The sequence below is a fragment of the Ictidomys tridecemlineatus genome, chromosome 11 (assembly GCF_052094955.1).
Source record: "Ictidomys tridecemlineatus isolate mIctTri1 chromosome 11, mIctTri1.hap1, whole genome shotgun sequence".
Lineage (NCBI taxonomy): Eukaryota > Metazoa > Chordata > Mammalia > Rodentia > Sciuridae > Ictidomys > Ictidomys tridecemlineatus.
Window position 1 is genome coordinate 131,209,090 of NC_135487.1, and position 20,181 is coordinate 131,229,270.

Genomic DNA, 20,181 nt, shown 5'->3' on the forward strand with positions numbered 1-20,181 from the left:
CTACTGAGCAGTGGGTGATTGGAGCTGCAGGAAGTCTGAGCCCGCCCAAGAAGCGGCCCTCCCTCAGGCGCCCGGCAGGCTTCCAATTGGGTCTTGTGGCTCACTCTCTTTCCAGGTTGGTGTTCCGGCTTGCCCGTCGCCGCTATAGAACCCGCCTTTAGCCAGCAACGATTGGTAAATCGTTACGTCACTGCCCCATCTATCCCCTTCTGATTGGCTCTCATAGGAAGGGGCGGTGGTAACGTCACGGGCCAGAGCCGCCATTTTGACTGAGCAACCATAGTGACAGGAGCCGAAGCAGCAGCGCAGGTTGTCCCCGTTTCCCCTCCCCCTTCCCTTCTCCGGTTAACTACCCGGGTCCCCTACACTCCACAGTCCCGGTCCCGTCATGTCCCAGAATCTAGAAGAAGAGAACCCTGCGGAGGAGACCGGCGAGGAGAAGCAGGTGAAAAGGAGGGGGTGCGGGTGGGCGAGCCGGGGGCGACCGTGATGGGGCGGGAGACAGTCTTTTGCCAGTGCGGATTGGTCGCCATGGGCTCAGGCTCTGCAGGGGTTGGTCACATCTTGCGTCACGAAGGGTGAGTTTCAGTACTGGCTGGTGTTTTGGCTTTGGTTAGTTAGGTCCCTTGTCAGTCAGGGCCATACCCTTACTGATTGGCCAGTACTTCCTGGGCCCAAACCGTGGAAACTCTGCTGTAATTGGCCGAGCTTGAGCGTGGGGCGGGTGTTTGGAAAGGGGCTGGTGGTCCCGGATTGTGGTGTCTCGTTCGGTTATGGAGGCGGATGACCCAGCTGCTAGCCTGAGGCCCGCGTCCTCAATCCGCGAAAACATGCCGGTGGAGGCAAAGCAGTTGAAGAAGAACTCGCGCGGGGGGAGGGGAAGTAATCCCTGCCGCGTCGAGTTCAAGTTGGCAACTTTCTTAGAGACCTGTGTTGGCGGTCGGGGATGGTCTGTCGTTCCCCTTCAGTGAGGACCACCAAGATTGGAGAGGACTAACTTAGGGCGCCGTGGCGCACGCCTGTCATTCCAGCGACTCCGGAGGATCCACGGCGAGGCCCTAATCGGTTTAGCAAGACCCTGCCCCAAAATAAAAAATAAAAAGGACTGAGGATGTGGATGGTTAAGCGGCCCCGGGTTTAATCCAAGGAATAGGACTAGGTTAAACCTAGAAAAAACGCTAACAGAGTCTTGACAAGAAAGACTGTTCCTCCAGATTTCCAAGGCAGTGGGACTGGGCCACCTTGATGATTGTGTGATGAAAACACGAGCGCTGGGGTTTGTATTTTCACTTATGATATTTAGTTTGGGCTCAAAGATTCATGAAATACACTTGGTGTTATAGCTAAGGGAAAATCCTCTAAAAAGAGCCACACATTGACTCCAGGTTCTTTAAAAAAAAGTAAAGAGGAGCAGGGCACACAAAAGCAAGAAGATGACAATGAGAGCCCCTGAAAGGCTTTTGGTCTCTCTGCATTCCCCAACTTCATCACTTGCCCCACTAAGATAGGCATTGTTTTCTTTCTTTCTTTCTTTCTTTCTTTCTTTCTTTCTTTCTTTCTTTCTTTCTTTCTTTCTTTCTTTCTTTCCTTTTCTTTTTATTTCTTTCTTTCTTTCATGAAAACTGACAAATAAGTACTAGTGAACCCACTGTTTCTTAATTTTCTTGAGGTTAAAAACTGTTTTCATCTGTAACTATGACCTTCCTACCACAATATTTGAAGAAATGTTGAAGCAATGCTGTGCCATTACTCAGGGGAAATCTTTGGAGAAAGCCACATAGCTAAGCCTCCTCCACAGGGAGATTTACCAGATGGGTTTCTTAGACTCTAAATAAGGAGAGAACATCTCAGAAGACTTATCTCCTTTGATTTCCCATTGGGCCTGCAGGACAGCCTTCGGAACCCTCCTACTCATCTTGTATCACCAAATGCTCCCTCCAGCTTTTTTCTCTTTGTCTTTCCTTTCTGTGCTGAGTGAGCTATGGCTCACTCTTATTCAAGTATTGTATTTATACATTACCTTTAACCCAGTACTCACAGGTCACTGGGTTGGTTTCTTGGGTGTAGCGTGAGAAGTAGCTTGTCTTCTCACAATACAGTCATCTTAAGCTTTAGTGGTTTGAACAAAAGTCTAGCTTTAAGAGCAGAGTACAGAGAGCTTGTTTATACCTGGGTGGATCTCCAGGAAAAGATAAATGGTTATCAGATATGGAAGCAGTTGTTTCTTGATCTATAATTTTACTTCACTCATTTGTTTTCTTTAGGACACGCAAGAGAAAGAAGGTATTCTCCCTGAGAGAGCTGAGGAGGCAAAGCTAAAGGCCAAATATCCAAGTCTAGGACAAAAACCTGGAGGCTCTGACTTCCTCATGAAGAGACTTCAAAAAGGGGTATGGAGCACAATCTCTTACGTTCTTTCTTTGGACCAAAAAGGAGTTCTATGGATGATGTCTACAGAGGTTCTATTGGTTGGGGGGCAATTGAGAAGACAGGAATTAGAAACTTCAAAAGAGATCTGCTGCAGTGACACACACCTATAATCCCAGTGACTCAGGAGGCTGAGGCAGAAGGATTGCAAGCTCGAGGCCAGCCTCAACAACTTAGTGAGCCCCTGACTCAAAATAAAAAATAAAGAGGGCTGGGAACGTGACTCATTGGTAAAGCACACATGGATAAAACCCCCAGTAGCAGAAAGAAAAGAAACTTCAAAAGAGGAAAAAATATATATATTGTACATCCCTGATATAGTATCAGTTCCCTTCTGGTCTCCCTCAGTTAAGGCTTAAATTGTGACATTTGGGTATGTGGAAGAACAAGGGAATGAGGGAAGGAGGCTCATAGAGACTGAAAATGCAGACTAGCCCAAGGCATTTGCATGTTTAAATGGTAGAGGTTTTAGGGCTGTGTTTTTTTTTTGGGTTCAGAAATAAATTTGGGGGTATATTATTTCAGATAAAGATCAAGCTATCTGTCTTATAGAAATCAACTTGGAATGACTAGTCAGTTTGTTCATAGACCCTTAAAGTTAGCACCAGCCATCAACTATAATCCCTCAAGAAACTTATTTTTCCTGTTCCAAGTGGTCTTTCTCACAAAGGGAAAATCTACCTTCATAACCATCTAGCTCCTAACCAGATTTCTTAGCCCATAGAGGTACCTTAAGCTGCTGAGGAATTGTAAGACATTATATGAGAATGTGCTTCTCTGGATGACATGGAAAGTGAAACACATCCCTGTGGAGAATCCCAATTATTGAGTCTTAGTCACAGATGATAATGTGATGCTGATTTGCGGTTTACCTCAGTGTAGGCAAGATAGGCGTAGGCAGGCTGTCGCAGCCATGGAACATGTGTGGGAGTGGTGGAAATCAGAGAGAAAACACATTATCCTCACCAGCAAGCCCAGTTTCTAATCCTGGTTTACGAGAATAATTTTTGAGGTTGATCTACTGCTAATTACTGAGACCAACCCAGATTGACCCCTTTATTCATCTTATTCATTTCTTTGTAGCACCACATTATTGCTTTGCACCTAGTAAAGTCCTCAGTCAGCCTTTATGAATGAAGTAAGTTATTTGGGTTAAATCATCCTGTACTAAGTAAGGTTCCAAGGATGTAGGACTGTCCCTCAGCTCTAAAAATGCAAATTCTTGCTGGGAACCTGCTTATATACCTGAAAAAGAACATACTGGGGAGAAGACATAGGCACACATTGTTGTTTTTTGGGGTTTTTTTAGTTGTAGTTGGATACAATACCTTTATTTTATTTATTTTTTATGAGGTGCTGAGGATCAAATTCAGGGCCTCACATGTGCTAGGCGAGTGCTCTGCCACAACCTTAGCCCTGTACGTGTTGTTAATACTAAACGGTGTATACATGAGAAATTTAAGAGATCTGAGTGTGTATGGGAGTTTATAATGGATGGAAGGTGTGAATCTTCTTGCTTTTGAGAAATGCCAGAACTCCTTACTCACCTAAACCTTCCTCTTGTTTCTTAGCAAAAGTACTTTGACTCAGGAGACTACAACATGGCCAAAGCCAAGATGAAGAATAAGCAGCTGCCAAGTGCAGGACCAGACAAGAACCTGGTGACTGGTGACCACATCCCCACCCCACAGGATCTGCCCCAGAGAAAGTCCTCACTCGTCACCAGCAAGCTTGCGGGGTAACCTGGGACCCCTCTCTTCCCCTTCCTCACCCTCTGGACTCTTAATATATTGTAGGCAGGGATGGAATGGGCACATAGTCACATCTTCTCATCTTGCTAGCTAGGAAGGACTTGAGATTCTGCTGGGGGATACTGAGAAGGTAATGTAGGTTGAAGAGGGGCTCCAAGTTTGTTTCTTAGTGGCTGAAACTTCCATACCCTCACTGTAGCCCAGGTAGGTGCCTAGAAATAGGAAAGACTAGGATTGGATAATGCTGCATACTTTTTCTTTTGTGAGAAACTGGAAAGATATGATTTCTCCTTTTTAAAAGAGAATGTCTCCAGATTGGGAATAATGTGGCAGGTTTAACATCCTAAGACTAACCTGACATAGTTGGGAAAGGTAGATTGAGACATGTTTTCTGTGCTTCTAAGTGTTTTGTCCCGTTAGGCTGCTATTGCTTCATGTTTTCATTATGGGAGGTTTAGAGAACCCGCAAAAAGGAAAACTGATTTGCTTGCCTAAGACTATAGTGCCCACTTAACCTCCTTTATTTAGTATCTCTTACAGTTTGTCCTGGCTTGCAAATGATGTAAACTTTGATGAACATTTCTGATGGAAAATGGGCACCTACTCTCTCTCTTCCAGCATGTTACTTTTGAAAGTTTTGTTGAATAGTGGATCTAAGAGCACTGATTCAGGAGTCAGGGATGTTTGGATTCTAGTTCGACTCAGTGTTGGCAAACTGTTGTATAACTTGGTAACGTCATTCAGCCTCTCAGCATTTCTGTTTCCTCATCTGTAAAATAGTTAAATATGTATAGGACTGATTTGATCCTAAAATTCTTATCTGCCAGCAGAAAAACTTTGTGCTAGTTCATCATAAAACCAAAAGTGAGAAAGGCCCATGGGGGAACCTCTGCTTTGTATTACTGGGAAAATACTACAGAGGGGAACTAACTATTCAGGGCTACATGAAAAGGAAGTTTGAGATTTGAGGGCTTTATTCAGGCAACAGAAACTTATAGGTATCATGGTTTTGAGGGTCAAGAAAAAAACATAAGACGCTAGCCAGCGAAGATTTTTACCTCTGTTCCACCCACTTTCCCTGCATACTCTGGGTCTTAGCTGCTAAAAAGCTGCTCTGGCAGAGTTGGTGGGCCTGAAGAAACATGCTCAGTCAAGCCCATTTGAAAACCCATGTTTTTAGATGTAATTAGTTGCCAGGTGCATTATTAGGGAGAGAGAAAGAAGGGATAAACTGAGCTATTCCCTCCCCCAGAACTAAGTTCTACTGCAGGACTGGGGCAGCAGCTTCTTAGGAGTTCATTCGCCCAGGAAGCTGGGAAAACTTCCTTTCTAGAGCTCAGTAACCTAGCTTTTGTATGATAAGGAGAGGTAGCAGTGCTGATTCAGGAACAGGTGTAAGGTTCATGGTGACAGCATGTTCAATCTGGTTACTAACAGCTTGGCCTGAATCTTACTGAATTCAACCTGCTAGTTATGACAAAGAGGTCAGGCTGAGAACCAACTGTTCAAGAAAGCAAGATTCTGTAATCCTTTCTTGCCCTTTCACCCCACAAATTCGATTATGTCAGACATTTGGCCTGTTGAGAATAACTGTGAACTTGCTGGTGTGTACAGGGGGGATGAGCTGGGTGTATACTACTCTCCTGACTGGCTGTTTTCTGGCTGTTATTCAGATTGGATAGGAAAAGAGGCTGGTGGGGAAGGAATGGAGAGAGCAGGATCCCTGAATTCCCTGGATCCCAAACTCCTTGACTGTCACTTGTAATTGTATATAATTCTTTTTGTGTTTCTTGCTTCATTTCCTCATGCTGTCATTCTTAATCTAAAGTCCATGTGGGAAGGGGAAAATGCCAAACATCATTGTATAGTTTCCTCAACTGTCCCAGCCATGTTGTACATAGATATGTCATGTTATTATATATATAAATATATATATAATTTTGTACGTTTTCTTCATCTCCGATCTTCTCGAATTCTGTACTTTTTTCTTTTCTGTCTGAGCTGCTTTCTCTATTGGTCAGTTTGAGTCTTCAAGACTGATGTTCACAGTGAGTCTGGATTTAAGGAAAGAATAGAAGGAATAGGGAAATCAAACAAACTTTAGCCTTACACTCTCACTACCAGATCATCTTCAAGGTTAAGAAACTAAAAAGCTACAATTCTATATGTGCCACCTGTTTACATAGTATGAAGTACACAGCTTCCTTAGCAAGAATGGGTCATCTCATGATCCAAATACAGATTGCTTTGGTCAAACCTAGATTATTAAATACACTCAAAACAACATGTGCCTGGTCTGACCCTGGCCTCCACACAGTCACCACCTCTTCACTGTGCTGCCTCAGGCTTCACTGCAGCTGAGTGACTGTGGCCATGCCTCTGAAACCAAGCCTGCTCTGAGCCTGGCAGTTACTCCCCTGGAAACCAGTTATTTTGCTCTTTTCCAAAGAATTGTTTTTCTGTGTTTTCCATGGGTTTCTCCAAAACGTCAGGAAACATTCTATTTGTGGATAGGAATTATTTTTTAATTTTTGCAGTTCCCTTAAGGATAAGATTGAGGCATATACCAGGTAGCCTAATGATTAAGTGTGGAAGAATCATGGGATAGAGACTGGGATGGAATTCAAGGTTTTTCCCCTATTACTTGACAGTGTTTTGTTTTGTTTTGTTTTTTTCCTTCTGTGTTCGTCCACAGTGGCCAAGTTGAATGATGCTGCCTGGGGCTCCGCCAAATCCTGAGACGCTGCCCTCCTGGGTCCTGTGCTGGCTCCTGCCCCTCCCTGCTTTTGCAGCCAGGGGTCAGGAGGTGGCTTGGGCGTGGGCTGGAGAGGCAGAAGCCCCTGCCCATTGGTGTCCCAGCACATGGAGCCCCTTGGGCTGAGCACCAAGACCTTGAACCTTTTTTGTTTTACCTTTTTTTCCAAATAACTGTTGAGAAATCTCAATGAAATCTCATGGGTGGGGTTGAGAGGGTGGGTGGGAGATTTGGGATTTACAGTTGATAAAAACATTCCTGACAATCCTCCCTCTTAACCCAGTGGCTAATGTGGGGGAGATGTGAGGGGGAGGAAGTGGAGTAGACTAATGATAAGGGGTTCTAATTCAGCTCTGTAGACAGATGCCTAGTGTGGATAAACAGGCTGTTGATGTACACAGAGCAGATAGGCCCTCTGGTTCTGCAGAGCAAGACTCAATGTTAATTGTTCATTTAAAAAAAAAAAAGTGCTTTCCTTGAAATAGATTTGCTATGGAGAGAAGGGTAGTGAATGTTGGGGAAAGGAGCCATGAGTGTGGGGAGCCCCACTGAGCCCAGGGGACTTTTTCAGTGTTTGAAATAAAAAACAACAAAAAAAGACCCATGAAAAAACCTAACCCAGAAATACTCTGAAGCAGTTGGTGTGTTTATTGGGGTTTGGGAAGGGGAAGAAAACCAGTGTGAAAACACTGTTCAGGGGAAAAGCTGGTGGGTGTCCCTGAATTTCTAAGGAACACAGAGACCTTTAATATGGGATATGGCTGGGCTGCCTGTTTCCATCATGTAGGAAAAGGGAGCATTCCTTTGGCATACAGACTTTTCTTAACCCCTATACATTTCTTAAGATGCATCAAACAAATGTAAGGTATTTGATCCAAATGGCTTGTTGACATAAAGCTTAGTCTAGACTCAGCAAAAAAGGAAGCCTATTCTTCCTTTTCCCTTTCAACTATCTTTTCCTTTGCAAGTTCCCATGCCTGTGAAGAAGAAATGTGTACTATTAGTAATAAACCAAAAGAATTTAAGTCTTTCTGCTTGTGGTCAGCAGAAGGCAGAGTGACTTCTTTCATCATGACATGCCAACCTGCATTTCTGGAATCCTGCCACTGAAAGGAGTTAAATGCTGCTTGTGAATGAAAGGTACTAAAGAAACATTAGCAAGGGAGAAACAACTCAACTGCCCCTCCCTTCCACCACGCATCCACACCACCCCCCCCCATCCCCGTAGATACAAGTGGATAGAAACCACTGGCCCATTTAGCCTTCCTTTGATTAGGAGAGTTGATCATGGTTTTTTGGCCAAATGTGATTAGCTTTTGTACTGCTTATGCTGTGTGAGATAAACAAGGTCTGGGAGACAGATATTCTAGAGAAATCCCCATTGTGTTAAGGGATGGGGAGCACCTTGGAAACTGACAAAGGAATCTTGCTTTCAGCATCTGGCTGTTCCTACCTGCCCCCCAACCCCTGCCCTTTTTTTTTTTTTTTTCTTAATCAGAAGCTTTCCAAATAAATTTTCAACTACTTGGGATGTTTCTGGCTTGCTCTCTCCTGATTTAGCCAGGGGATTGTGGTATATCCTAACCATATGTCTGTCAATTATTTATTTATTTAATTTTTGTGGTATTGGGGATTGATCCCAAGGCTGCATGCAAGTCAAGCATTCTATTACTAGGTTGTATTCCCAGCCCTTAATTTTTTTGAGACGGTCTCTTGTCTCACCAAGTTGCCAAGGCTGGACTTTAACTTTCAATCCTGCTACCTCAGCCTCCTGAGTAGCTAGGATTGTAGGATGCCTGGTCGCATCTGCCTTTATGAGCAGCAGGCTAGTCCTTAAGTGAGCAAGGTGGTATGCAGGTATATTAATCTTTATTTTTTGGTACTGGGGATTGAACCAAGGGCCCCTTTACCTCTTAGCTATATCTCCAGCCCTTTTTACTTTTGAGACAGCGTTTCGCTAAATTGTGTAGGGCTCTTCTTGGTGTCCTCCTGCTCAGTTTTCTGAGTTGCTGGGATTACAGGTATGTGCCATTGCTCCCAGTGGCATGAAGATACATTTAAAAGCACTCTCTCTCATTGTGAAGTTTATTGTCTAGCTGAAAGAAAGTGATATGTGAAAAAGTTGTTTTAACGGTTATAAACAAGTCTTAAAAAGCTATATATTCTAGAGATGCAAATTAATTTATTGTTTATCATGGTGGATTGGTGAATGTTCTCAATCCCATGACTTCTTTCTGAGTACATAATCCCTGGTGTAAGTTTGCCAAGTGGATAGGCTTCGGGATGAGGTCAGAGAAGCTGAATGTGGGATCATTTAGGTAGTGAAATTTCATTTTAATACAGGTGAGGAAGTTGAGTTATAAAAATAAGTTACTTGGGCTGGGGATGTGGCTCAAGCGGTTGCGCGCTTGCCTGGCATGTGTTCGGCCCGGGTTCGATTCTCAGCACCACATACAAACAAAGATGTTGTGTCCACCAAAAACTAAAAAATAAATATTGAAATTCCTTCTCTCTCAAAAAAAAAATAATAAGTTACTTGGTGGGACTGGGGTTGTGGCTCAGTGGTAGAGAGCTTGCCTAGCATGTGTGAGCACTGGGTTCAATCCTCAGCACCACATAAAAATAAATTAAAAACATAAAGTCATTGTGTCCATTTAAAAAAATAATAAGTTACTTGGGCTGGGGTTGTGGCTTGGTGGTAGAGCACTTGCCTAGTATGTGTGAGGTACTGTGTTTGATTCTTAGCACTTCATGTAAATTAATTAAAAGTCCATCAGTATCTAAAAAAAAATTTTTTTTTAATAAGTTACTTGTAGGGCTGAGGATATAGCTCAGTTGATAGAGTGCTTGCCTCACATGCACAAGGCTCTGGGTTCAACCCCCAGCACCACCAAAAAAAAAAAAAAATGTTACTTGTAAAGTGGCCAGGCAAGTTAGCTGAAGAGCCTGAGTACTAACTCAGATTTTTATATTATTTGGGTTTCCTTGTCCTTAATTTTAAGCTGTAGCTTTGGTAATCTTGAGTACCAAGAAATGTTTGTGGGCACTTATATTTCTGTTTGAAACTTGACATTTATTTTCCTTTACTCCCATATTACATACTCTCATATTCTGAAGAGCTAGGCAGCCAAGGAAAATGAATTCTGCAGAGCTTCAGATAATTATTCCTACTTGATATGTTAGTTAGGCATTTTCCAAAATCTATCATAGAGTTAAGCCAAAGACTCTTCTGCTCCAGCATGGTTGGGTAGTGATCATGCTGAGAAGCTCTTGGCTGAGCCATCTTTATGGCAGCAGGAATGGAGTCACCATGATTGTCCAGCAGCATATTAAGCTTGTGTAACCTGGGCATAGAAAAGGCAGACAAAAGAAAAATAGCTCTTCTCTGTACATGTATTGGGATCTGTTCTACCCTAGAGATAAAAGGACAATATTGGCATAGTTCCGAAACTAAGGGAAGGAGAGTCAGGAAATGAGTTGTCAGCTGGATGTTATTAGAGATGGATGACTTATTAGTAAAGATAATGTAAAACTTCCTATGCTTGTGAATATTTTAATTTACAAATAATTGTTGACTACTCACTTTTGGATTGCAAATGTTAGCTGTTATTGAGTAGATAAACATAAACAAAGTAAGAGATGCTGTCTACCCTACAAGAACGTGTATAGCTTTACTGGAATTACAACTTGTAATGCAAGATAGTGTATGATTAATCAGGCAGTAGAATTCTAAGAAGGGAAAAATCCATCTGGACTTCTAGGTAAATATTAGTGAAGGAAATAGAAATCGAACTGGGCCTTGAAAGGTAGGTAGTATTTAAATAATACAGTAATCATTTAGTAAGTGGCCACAATATGTGAGGCACTAAAATGCAAGGTGAGTGATATAGATTAGCTTTTTTTTTTTTTTTTTTTTTTGGGTACTAGGGAGATTGAACTCAGGGACACTCGACCACTGAGCCAAATCCCTAGCCATATTTTGTATCTTATTTAGAGACAGGGTCTCACTGAGTTGCTTAGCTTCTCACAGTTGCAGAGGCTGGCTTTGTAAATGCTTCTTTCAAGAAGATTATACTCTAGTGGGAAACACACAAGTGAACAAACAATCTCTTATTACAGTGTTAAACTTGCAGCAGTGGAGGTGCAACTATGTAGAGGAATAGGGTTGTGTAATTAATAATAATTGCATAGTCTTTTAATTAATATGTGTCAAGCCCCATACTAAGTGCGTAATTTAGATTATTTTATTTAATCCTTACAACAGTTCTATGATATAGGTACTCCTTTTTTTGGGGGGGTGCTAGGGATTGAACTCAGGGGTACTCAACCACTAAGCCACAGTCCCCAGCCCTACTTTGTATTTTATTTAGAGACAGGGTCTCACTGATTGTTTAGAACCTCGCTTTTGTTGAGGTGGCTTTGAATTCATGATCTTCCTGCCTCAGCCTCCAGAGCTGCTGTGATTACAGGTATGCACCAGCACCCTGGCTCCTTTTTTTTTCTTTTTTTTTTAAATGTAAGCATTCTTACTATTTCCATTATACAAAAGAGAAAGCTAAGACAAAAAAAATTCCCTTTAAAAGGAGAAAAGAGGAGGCTGGGGTTATGGTTTAGTGGTAGAGTACTTGCCTCATGCATGGGGCACTGGGTTTGGTCCCCAGCACCACAGAGAGAGAAAAAAAAATTAAATTAACAAAGCTGTTGTGTCCATCTACAACTAAAAAAAAAAATTTAGGAAAAAAATAAAGGAGAAGGGCTGGGGCTGTAACTTAGCGGCAGAGCACTTGCCTAGCTGGCATGAGGCACTGGGTTCTATCCTCAGCACCACATAAAAATAAACAAATAAAATAAAGGCATTCTGTCTGTCAACAACTACAAAAATATAAAAATAAAAAAGGAGAAAAGAGAAGAAAAAACAGGAAAAATTATTTTTCCCAAGCCCAAGTCATGCAGCTTCTTTTTTCTTTCCTTTTTTTTTTTTTTTTTTTTTGGTACCAGGGATTGTACCCCAAGTGTACTTACTTAACAACTGAGCCACATCCCAAGCCCTTGTTAATTTTTTGAGACAAAGTCTAACTAAATTACTGAGTCTGGCTTTGAACTCCTGATCCTCTTGCCTCTACCTCCCAAGTCACTGGGATTATAGGCATGTGCCATCATGCCTGGCAGAGATTATCCATTTGATTTAACCTTTTTGAGACCAATTTTAATAGACTGGTGAGATAGAATCTGGCTTGTAGAAATGAGTGATGTGGGAAGGTATTTTTTGTTTTAGAATGAAAATAAGGAATATTTGTTGGCTGAGCAAAAAAAATAAAAGTTGAAATTCAAACAGAATGGTAATAAACAAAAAGCAAGGTTCTTAAAGATAAAGGAGAACATGCAATAAGAGCAGCACAGTAGATGTGGTTCAATTACACAGTAGTCCAGTTCAGCAAGCATTTGTTGAGCACTTACTGTGTGCCAACCTCCATATTAGTGTGAGACTGGTTGGGAAGCCAACTCAGTAAGCAATTAGTCTCATCCTGCTTGAGATTGAAGGTGAAAACAGAACATGGATAAATTCCCAGATGTTTGTGATTAGGGGGTAAGTAATCAAAAGGAGTCCTTGTCTGACAATTAATTTTCTTTGTAAAGTAGGATGTTGAGTTTTTGGTTGGGAATTAGGCAGGGAGTTTAAGAATAGTAGCCAAGCTGCTCTCCCTCTGGAGATGGCCAGCATTCTCTCTTGAATATGTATTTTTTACTTTGCCCCAAAAGCTTCTCATTCTCAAGATGGCCAGTATTTTCCCTCGAATGCTGTGATTGTGTATTTACCCCAAAAGATGAATCTCCCTTTAGATAGCCTACACTCACCCTTGATTATGTATCTGCTTTCCTAAATAAATTTATATCTTAAAAAAAAGGAGAGAGAGCTTGGAGATGTAGCTCAGTGGTAGAGAGCTGGCTTAGCAAGCAAAGGCTCTGAGATCAAGCCCCCACACCACAAGAAGGACCATAAAAGGAAAAGGAAGAGAGCTAGCAATGTAGCTCAAGGGTAGAGCTTTCCTAACATGTGCAAAGACCTGGGTTCATTCCCCAGTACCACAAACAAACGAAAGAGCTGACAAACACAATATTAAGGGCTGGGGATACATCTCAGTTGGTAGAGTGCTTGCTTCACATGCTTGAGGCCCTGGATCTGATCCTCAGCATCACACACACACACAAGTATATTAGAAAGATATATTTATGCTGATACTGCCTTTATTTATTATTTATTTATTTTGGTACTAGGAATTGAACCCAGGGGCACTTTACCACTGAGCTTTACCCCAGCCCTTTTTATATTGAGATAGTGCCTTTCTAAGTTGCCTAGGGCCTTGCTAAATTGCTGAGGCTGGCTTTGAACCTGCCACCCTCCTGCCTCAGGTTGGAATTATAAGCATGGGCCACTGTGCCCAGCTATTAGTGCTGTTTTCTACAGCAGTACTCAGCTGCCTGGGTTCAAAGGCAGAGAAGAAGACTGTGTAATTCCTGATAATTAAAAAAAAAATTTTTTTTAGTGGTTGATGGACATTTATTTTATTTGTACGTGGTCCTGAGAATTGAACCCAGTGGCTCACACATGCTAGGCAAGCGTGCTACCACTGAGCCACACCCCAGCCCATAATTCCTAATCATGATTTGTAGACATAAAAAGTAGACTGACGAGAAAAAGGGAAAGAAGGTCCTGGTGAAAGATAGTTTAAGGAAACAACCTAATTCTAGCTTAAATAAGAAACTAGGCTTGGGGCTGGGGTTGTGGCTCAGTGGTAAAGCGTTTGCCTAGCATGCATGAGGCACTGGGTTCGAATCTCAGCACCATATACAAATATTAAAAAATAAAGATCCATCAACAACTAAAAAATATCTTTAAAAAAAAGAAACTAGGCTAAAGAGTGAGAAGATGCTCAAGAAGAGGCTAAAGAGCAGATGATTTAGAGGTTAGAATTAAGCTAGAAGCTCTGAACATTGTAGTTAGAATGATGTTTGGAGTTTAATATTTTGAGCTGGGCATGGTGGCACATGCCTATAATCCCAGCAGCTCAGGAGGCTGAGGCAGGAGGATTGTGAGTTCAAAGCCAGCCTCAATAACTTATTAAGTCCTAAGCAGGGGCTGGGGATGTGGCTCAAGTGGTAGCGCGCTTGCCTGGCATGCATGCGGCCCGGGTTCGATCCTCAGCACCACATACAAAGATGTTGTGTCCGCCGATAACTACAAAATAAATATTAAAATTCTCTCACTCTCTCTTTAAAAAAAAAAAATAAATAAAGCCCTAAGCAATTCAGTGAAACCCTATCTCTAAATAAAATCTAAAAAAGGGCTGGATATGTGGCTCAGTGGTTGAGTGCCCCTGGTCTCAATCCCCAGACCAAAATCAACAAAGATTTTGATTTGATTTGGAACAGTAGTGCACACCTATAATCCCAGCAATTCAGGCTGGGGCAGGAGGATCAGAAAGTCAAGGCCAGCCTCAGCAACTTATCAAGGACCTAAACAACTAAATAAAACCTTGTTTCAAAAACTAAAAGGCCTGGGGATGTAGCTCAGTGGTAAAGTGCCCTGGGTTCAGTTCCCAGTACAAAAAAAAAAAAAGATTTTAGAGTTGGAATTCTTCAGTATAATAATATGGGCAATGGAGATGGGTGTTTGAAGTAAAGTAGGAGTTTTAAATTACTAAGAGAATTCTTATATCTAGCTGTGAAGGTAGGTGGCTCCTATATCTGGTTTTGCACTGGTCTCGTTAAAAACTGAAGTTTTTTACAAAAGGAAAATAAAAATCTCTGATTTAGAAAAAAATTATGGAGGTTAGAGAGTTGGATCAATAAATCAAAATGTTTAAATGAATCCAGAATTTTCAGGAGTGGGTAGGAGATGAAGCCAAGTGCCAATACTGGCAAAGAAGTAACCAAAAATAGCAGAGAATCTGAACAATTTGACCTGATGAAATTAACTCCAAAACAGAAAGGGCCCTTGGAAGGGCTGAGGGTTAGCCCAGTAATAGAGCACTTGCCTAGCACATGGAAGGCTTTGGGTACAATCCCTACCACCACAAAATATAAAAATAAACAGTGGTCTGAAAATGATACCAAGAGGCTTTGTATCTCAATTCTCCCACTTTTTGGTATAGGGGGTGGAGGAACCCGTAGGTCAGCCAATAAATCGGTATATTAGGAGAAATTTAACTGTAATTTGAGTAAATATATTGAGGGGTAAGGGGTTAAGTATCAGAGAAATGAGGGGACCAAGGATGAAAGTATAGGTGAGTGGGAAAGTTCTGCATTTGGGGCACGGTTCAATGATTATAAAGTTGGAGACAGGCCTGGAGTGGTGGCATGTGCCTGTAATCCTGGCAGCTCAGGAGGATCATGAATTCAGAGTCAGCCTCAGCAATTTAGCAAAGCCCTAAGCAACTTGGATCATGTATCTAAATAAAAATATAAGAAAGGCCTGGGGATGTGATTCAATGGTTAAGCATCCCTGGGTTCAATCCCCCGAACCAAAAATAATAAGATGGAAGATATCCAGGCATGGTGGTGTATACCTATAATCTCAGTGACTCAGGAGGCTGAGGCAGGATTGCAAGTTAGAGGCCAACCTCAGCAATTTCATAAGACCCTAAGTTGCTTAGCAAGACCCTCTCTCAAAATATAAAAAGGGCTGGGGATGCGACTCAGTGGTAAAATGACCTGGGTTCAATCCCCAGTACAAAAAAAAAAGGAAAATAATTGTGCAATGAAATAAAATAACGTTAAGTTTCCCAACTTTGGTATAAAAGTTGTCTCCTCTGCCATACTTCTTTCAAGCAAAAACAAAAAGAGAAGCAGAAGAAATTCAAAGAGCTAAATTAATTTAAGGCCACAGGGAATGTGCCCCTGGCCACAGCTGAAATTAACAAAACTAAAAAAATAAGCTATTTCTTCTGCCTGAGATGATGGTGACCCTTGATTTCATTCCTATTTAAACATCTAGATTCCTTACCACAATAACTTTTGCCACTTAACATCTTGAAAGAAGTGTTGTCTTGGAGTCTTACACATTAAGAATAAAATTTAAGGCTGGGCACCTGTAGTTCCAGCTACTCAGGAAGCTGATTGGGAGGATCATTTGAGCATAGGCTTTCAATACCAGCCTGGACAATATAGCAAGACCCTGTCTCCAAAAATGGGGGGCAGGGGCTGGGGTTGTGCTCAGTGGTATAACACCAAGCAAATGCGAGGCCCTGGGTTTGATCTTCAGCATCACATATAAATAAATATTTAAATAAAGTTTAAAAAAATGCTAAGCATGGTCGAATATGTCTATAATGCCAGCTACTCAGGAGGCTGAGATAAAAGCATTACACATTACACAAGTTCAAGGCCAGCCTGGGCAACTTAGGAAGACCCTGTCTCATGTCTCAAACAAAAGGGCTTGGGATGTAGCTCAGTGATAGACTGTTTGCCTAGCATGTGTGAAACCTGGGTTTGATCAGGCCCACTTCTCAAGGTGCTGGTGGTAGACAGGTCAATATTCCACCTCTGAGAAGACACTGCAGGAAAAAGATAATAGAGTATTATCTTTTGATTACAAAGAAAAGTAAATAAACAGAAGAGGATCCTTCATTCACTCATGTAACATTTACTGAACTACCATATAGCAGATCCTTTCTGGATTCAACGATGAGTAAAGCCTCAAAACCAACAAATCAGGAAATACAAAGCATACAGAGAAGTATTTTGTATAGCTTTGAAGGGCCTTTGAATTCTACATTCCTCTGCTCTTGGGTTTCATAGTCTGATCCTGTGCTCAGATGCAATCATAGATCAAACTGTCTTCAATGACTTCCAACCTCTACATTCATAATCTCTTCCTCTCATTTCAGGAAGGAAACAATGTCCTTTGCTACATCTTTCCTTAAAGACAACTGACCTAGAATTGCTCTTGTGAAAGAAAGGTGGTAGGTCTAGGTAGAGCCTTATTTTCTGACTCCCTCATAACCCTTCCCTTTGTACTTCCCAAAGGGCTAAAGCTTATGTAATTGACAAGGACAGGATTCACTGTGTGTTTTGGGTCTGTGAAACCCTAGGATACAATTCCAGAACAATGGGAATATAGTGTCCCTTAGAGTTATACAAGGGGATGGCGTTCAGCCTGCTTTCACAAGTTATGTAATCAACCAAATATCTTAGGCTTCCAGAAGTACCCTTTTTCTTTTCTAAAAATAGTTTTATTGAATGGACACAATAAGTGGTACTGGGGATTGAACTCCAGGGCATTCAAACACTGAGCCACATCCCCAGCCCTATTTTGTTATTTTATTTAAAAACGGTCTCACTGAGTTGCCAAGCACCTCACTTTTTTTGTGTGTGGTGCTGGGATTGAACATGTGTGCCTTGCTTTTGCTGAGGTTGGCTTTGAACCCTCAATCCTCCTGACTCAGCCTCCCAAACCACTGGGATTACAGACGTGTGCCACTGCACCTGGCCTATTTGCAGTGATTTTTTATGTGTTACTCAGGATTGAACCCAGTACCTCACATGTGCTAGGCAAGAGCATAACCACAGCCCCAAAGTATCCTTTGATTTTTTTTTTTTTTTTTTTTTTAAGAATTTTGAGAGAGATGGGCTGGGGATGTGGCTCAAGCCATAGCGCGCTCACCTTGCTTGCGTGCGGCCCCGGTTCGAGCCTCAGCACCACATACAAAAAAAAAAGTAAATAAGAATTTTGAGAGAGAGAGAGAATTTTAATATTTATTTTTAGTTATTGGCGGACACAACATCTTTGTATGTGGTGCTGAGGATCGAACCCAGGCTGCACGTATGCCAGGTGAGCGCTACCGCTTGGAGCCACATCCCCAGCCCTCCTTTCATTCTTTTTTTTTTAAATTTATTTATATATGAAAGTGGAATGCATTACAATTCTTATTACACATTTAGAACACAATTTTTCATATCTCTTTGTTGTATACTCAGTATATTCACACACAATTCATGGTTTTTTTTTTTTTAGAGAGTGAGAGAGGAGAGAGAGAGAATTTTTAATATTTATTTTTTAGTTCTCGGTGGACACAACATCTTTGTTGGTATGTGGTGCCGAGGATCAAACCCGGGCCACATGCGTGCCAGGCAAGCGCGCTACCGTTTGAGCCACATCCCAAGCCCCAAAGCACCCTTTCTTATGTATGTAGTATTAGGATTGAACCTAGGGGCACTCTACCACTGAGCTACACATCCCCAGCTCTTTTGTTGTTTTTATGTTTTTGTTTTTGTTTTCACTTTAGAGCTAAATTTTAATAGAATGTGAGTTTGAACTCATACACTTAAATCCTTAAAATTACTGATTAATTTTTCCATAAAACCATTTTGAACCAATCTGTAACAAAAACTTGACATTGAGTGCGAAGGCTCCACTGTTTTTGAGCAAAGCATACAAAGTTCCAAGGGGCAGGATCAAGAATGAGGGACTTGGACATTTACACCAGCAGGCATTTTCTCTTCCTCTTCTTGACAGGAGGTGAGCAGAGAACTGCTCGGATAGCTTCATCACACAGTCTTGAGGCCTCGCTGTGGGAGTGCTGAGCACTCCAGGTATTTTACAGCACCAATCTCCTTAGCCATGACTAACCCTTGTGGATAGGTGATGGGAGTCAGCTCCTTCAGTTCCTCAATTGTGTCTTTATCATCCCTAAGATCACGTTTAGTTCCCACTAGGATGATAGGAGTATTGGGACAATGGTGTCGCACTTCCGGATACCACTTTGCACGGACATTTTCAAATGATGAAAACATCAGTTTGTGGATAGGAGAGGGGACGCAATCTGTCATAATCTTTTTGTCCAGCTATGTCCCATAAGCCCAGATTCACTGGTTTCCCATCTACCATAACATTGGCAGAATAGATGTCAAAAAACAGTGGGGATATACTCTCCAGGAAATGCAATGCTTGTATAACTGATCAATAGGCAAGTTTTACCTACAGCTCCATCTCCCACCACCATACACTTGATGGCCTGCTTATCTTGTTTTTTGAGACAGGGTCTTGCTATGTTGCTGAGGGTCTCCCTGAGTTGCTGAGGCTGGCCTTGAACATAAACTTCTCCCACTTCAGCCTCCTGAGTCTCTGGGATTACAGGTGTGTGCCACCACACCCCGTGTGAGTACGCTTTCTTGAACAAATTGATTTATTTCAGTCTTCCTCATCTCTATCAGTGTCATTACCCTATATCTAGTTTTTCCAGAAATGGACTCCTTCCTTCCTTCCTTTTTTTTTTTTTTTTTTTTTGTATTGAGGATTGAACACTAGAGCACTTCATCACTGAGCTATATCCCCATCCTTTTTATTTTTATTTTTTATTTTGAGACAGGGTCTCATTAAATAGCTGAGGCTGGCCTAGAATTTGAGATCCTCTTGCCTTAGTCTCCCGAGTCACTGGGGTTACAGGAGTGTGCTGTCATGTCTAACCAAAGACTTCTTTTTTATTTAGCCTTACATGCTATATTTAAACCTTAATCTCAAACATGAACTGTTTACTGCTACCTATCTCTAACTTGAATTGCTGTAGTTGCCTCCTAACCGGCGGCTTCTTGCATCAGCATAGTTTATTATCTAAACATAGACAGTGTACTTTTTAAAACATACCAAGCTGGATGTGATGGCACATGCCTCTAATCCTAGTGAGTTGGGAGGCTGAGGCAGGAGAACTCCAAGTTCAAGGACAGCCAGCAGTTTCCAGGCCAACATCAGCAATTTATCAAGACGCTATCTCAAAGAATAAAAAGATGTAGCTCAGCAGTAGACTTGCTCTGGGCTTAATTCCCTGGTACCACAATAATAATAATAATAATAATAGTTAAATAAATATATATCAGATCACATCACTCCCTGATCAAAACCTGCCAGTGAGCCATGTGTGGTGTTGTACACTGCCATCCCAGCTACTTGGGAAGATTGCAAATTTAAGGCCAACCTGGGCAATCTAGCAAGAGTCTGTCTAAAAAATAAAAAAAGGCTGGGGGAGAGCTGGGTGTTATGGTACACACCTATAATTCCAGTGATTCAGGAGGCTGAGGCAGGGAGATTAAAGTTTGGAGGCCAGCCTGAACAAATTAGTGAATTCTTAAGCAAATTTAGATCCTGTCTCAAAAAAAAACCAAAAAGAACTGGGGATATAGCTCAGTGGTAAAGCACCCCTGGGTTTAATCCCCACTATTAACCAACAACATAAAAAGTCTAGAGATATAGTT

The 20,181-nt window shown here is 41.7% G+C and overlaps 1 protein-coding gene and 1 pseudogene across 1 annotated transcript; one reads left to right on the forward strand and one right to left on the reverse strand.

Annotated features, from left to right (window-relative positions):
- Positions 1-240: 240 nt before the first annotated feature.
- On the forward strand, positions 241-7,558 carry Ensa (endosulfine alpha). Its single transcript, XM_005331172.5, has 4 exons — positions 241-445; positions 2,265-2,390; positions 3,999-4,165; positions 6,874-7,558. The coding sequence occupies exons 1-4, from the start codon at positions 389-391 to the stop codon at positions 6,887-6,889; spliced, it is 366 nt and encodes a 121-aa protein (XP_005331229.2). The 5' UTR covers positions 241-388; the 3' UTR covers positions 6,890-7,558.
- A 10,743-nt stretch (positions 7,559-18,301) lies between these two features.
- LOC101967586 (ras-related C3 botulinum toxin substrate 1 pseudogene) lies at positions 18,302-19,118 on the reverse strand (annotated as a pseudogene).
- Between the last annotated feature and the right edge of the window lie 1,063 nt (positions 19,119-20,181).

Coding starts and splice junctions, on each gene's coding strand:
- Ensa (XM_005331172.5), top strand. CDS start 389: ATGTCCCAGAATCTAGAAGAAGAGAACCCTGCGGAGGAGACCGGCGAG. Junction 446..2,264: donor AGACCGGCGAGGAGAAGCAG/GTGAAAAGGAGG, acceptor TGTTTTCTTTAG/GACACGCAAGAGAAAGAAGG. Junction 2,391..3,998: donor TGAAGAGACTTCAAAAAGGG/GTATGGAGCACA, acceptor CTTGTTTCTTAG/CAAAAGTACTTTGACTCAGG.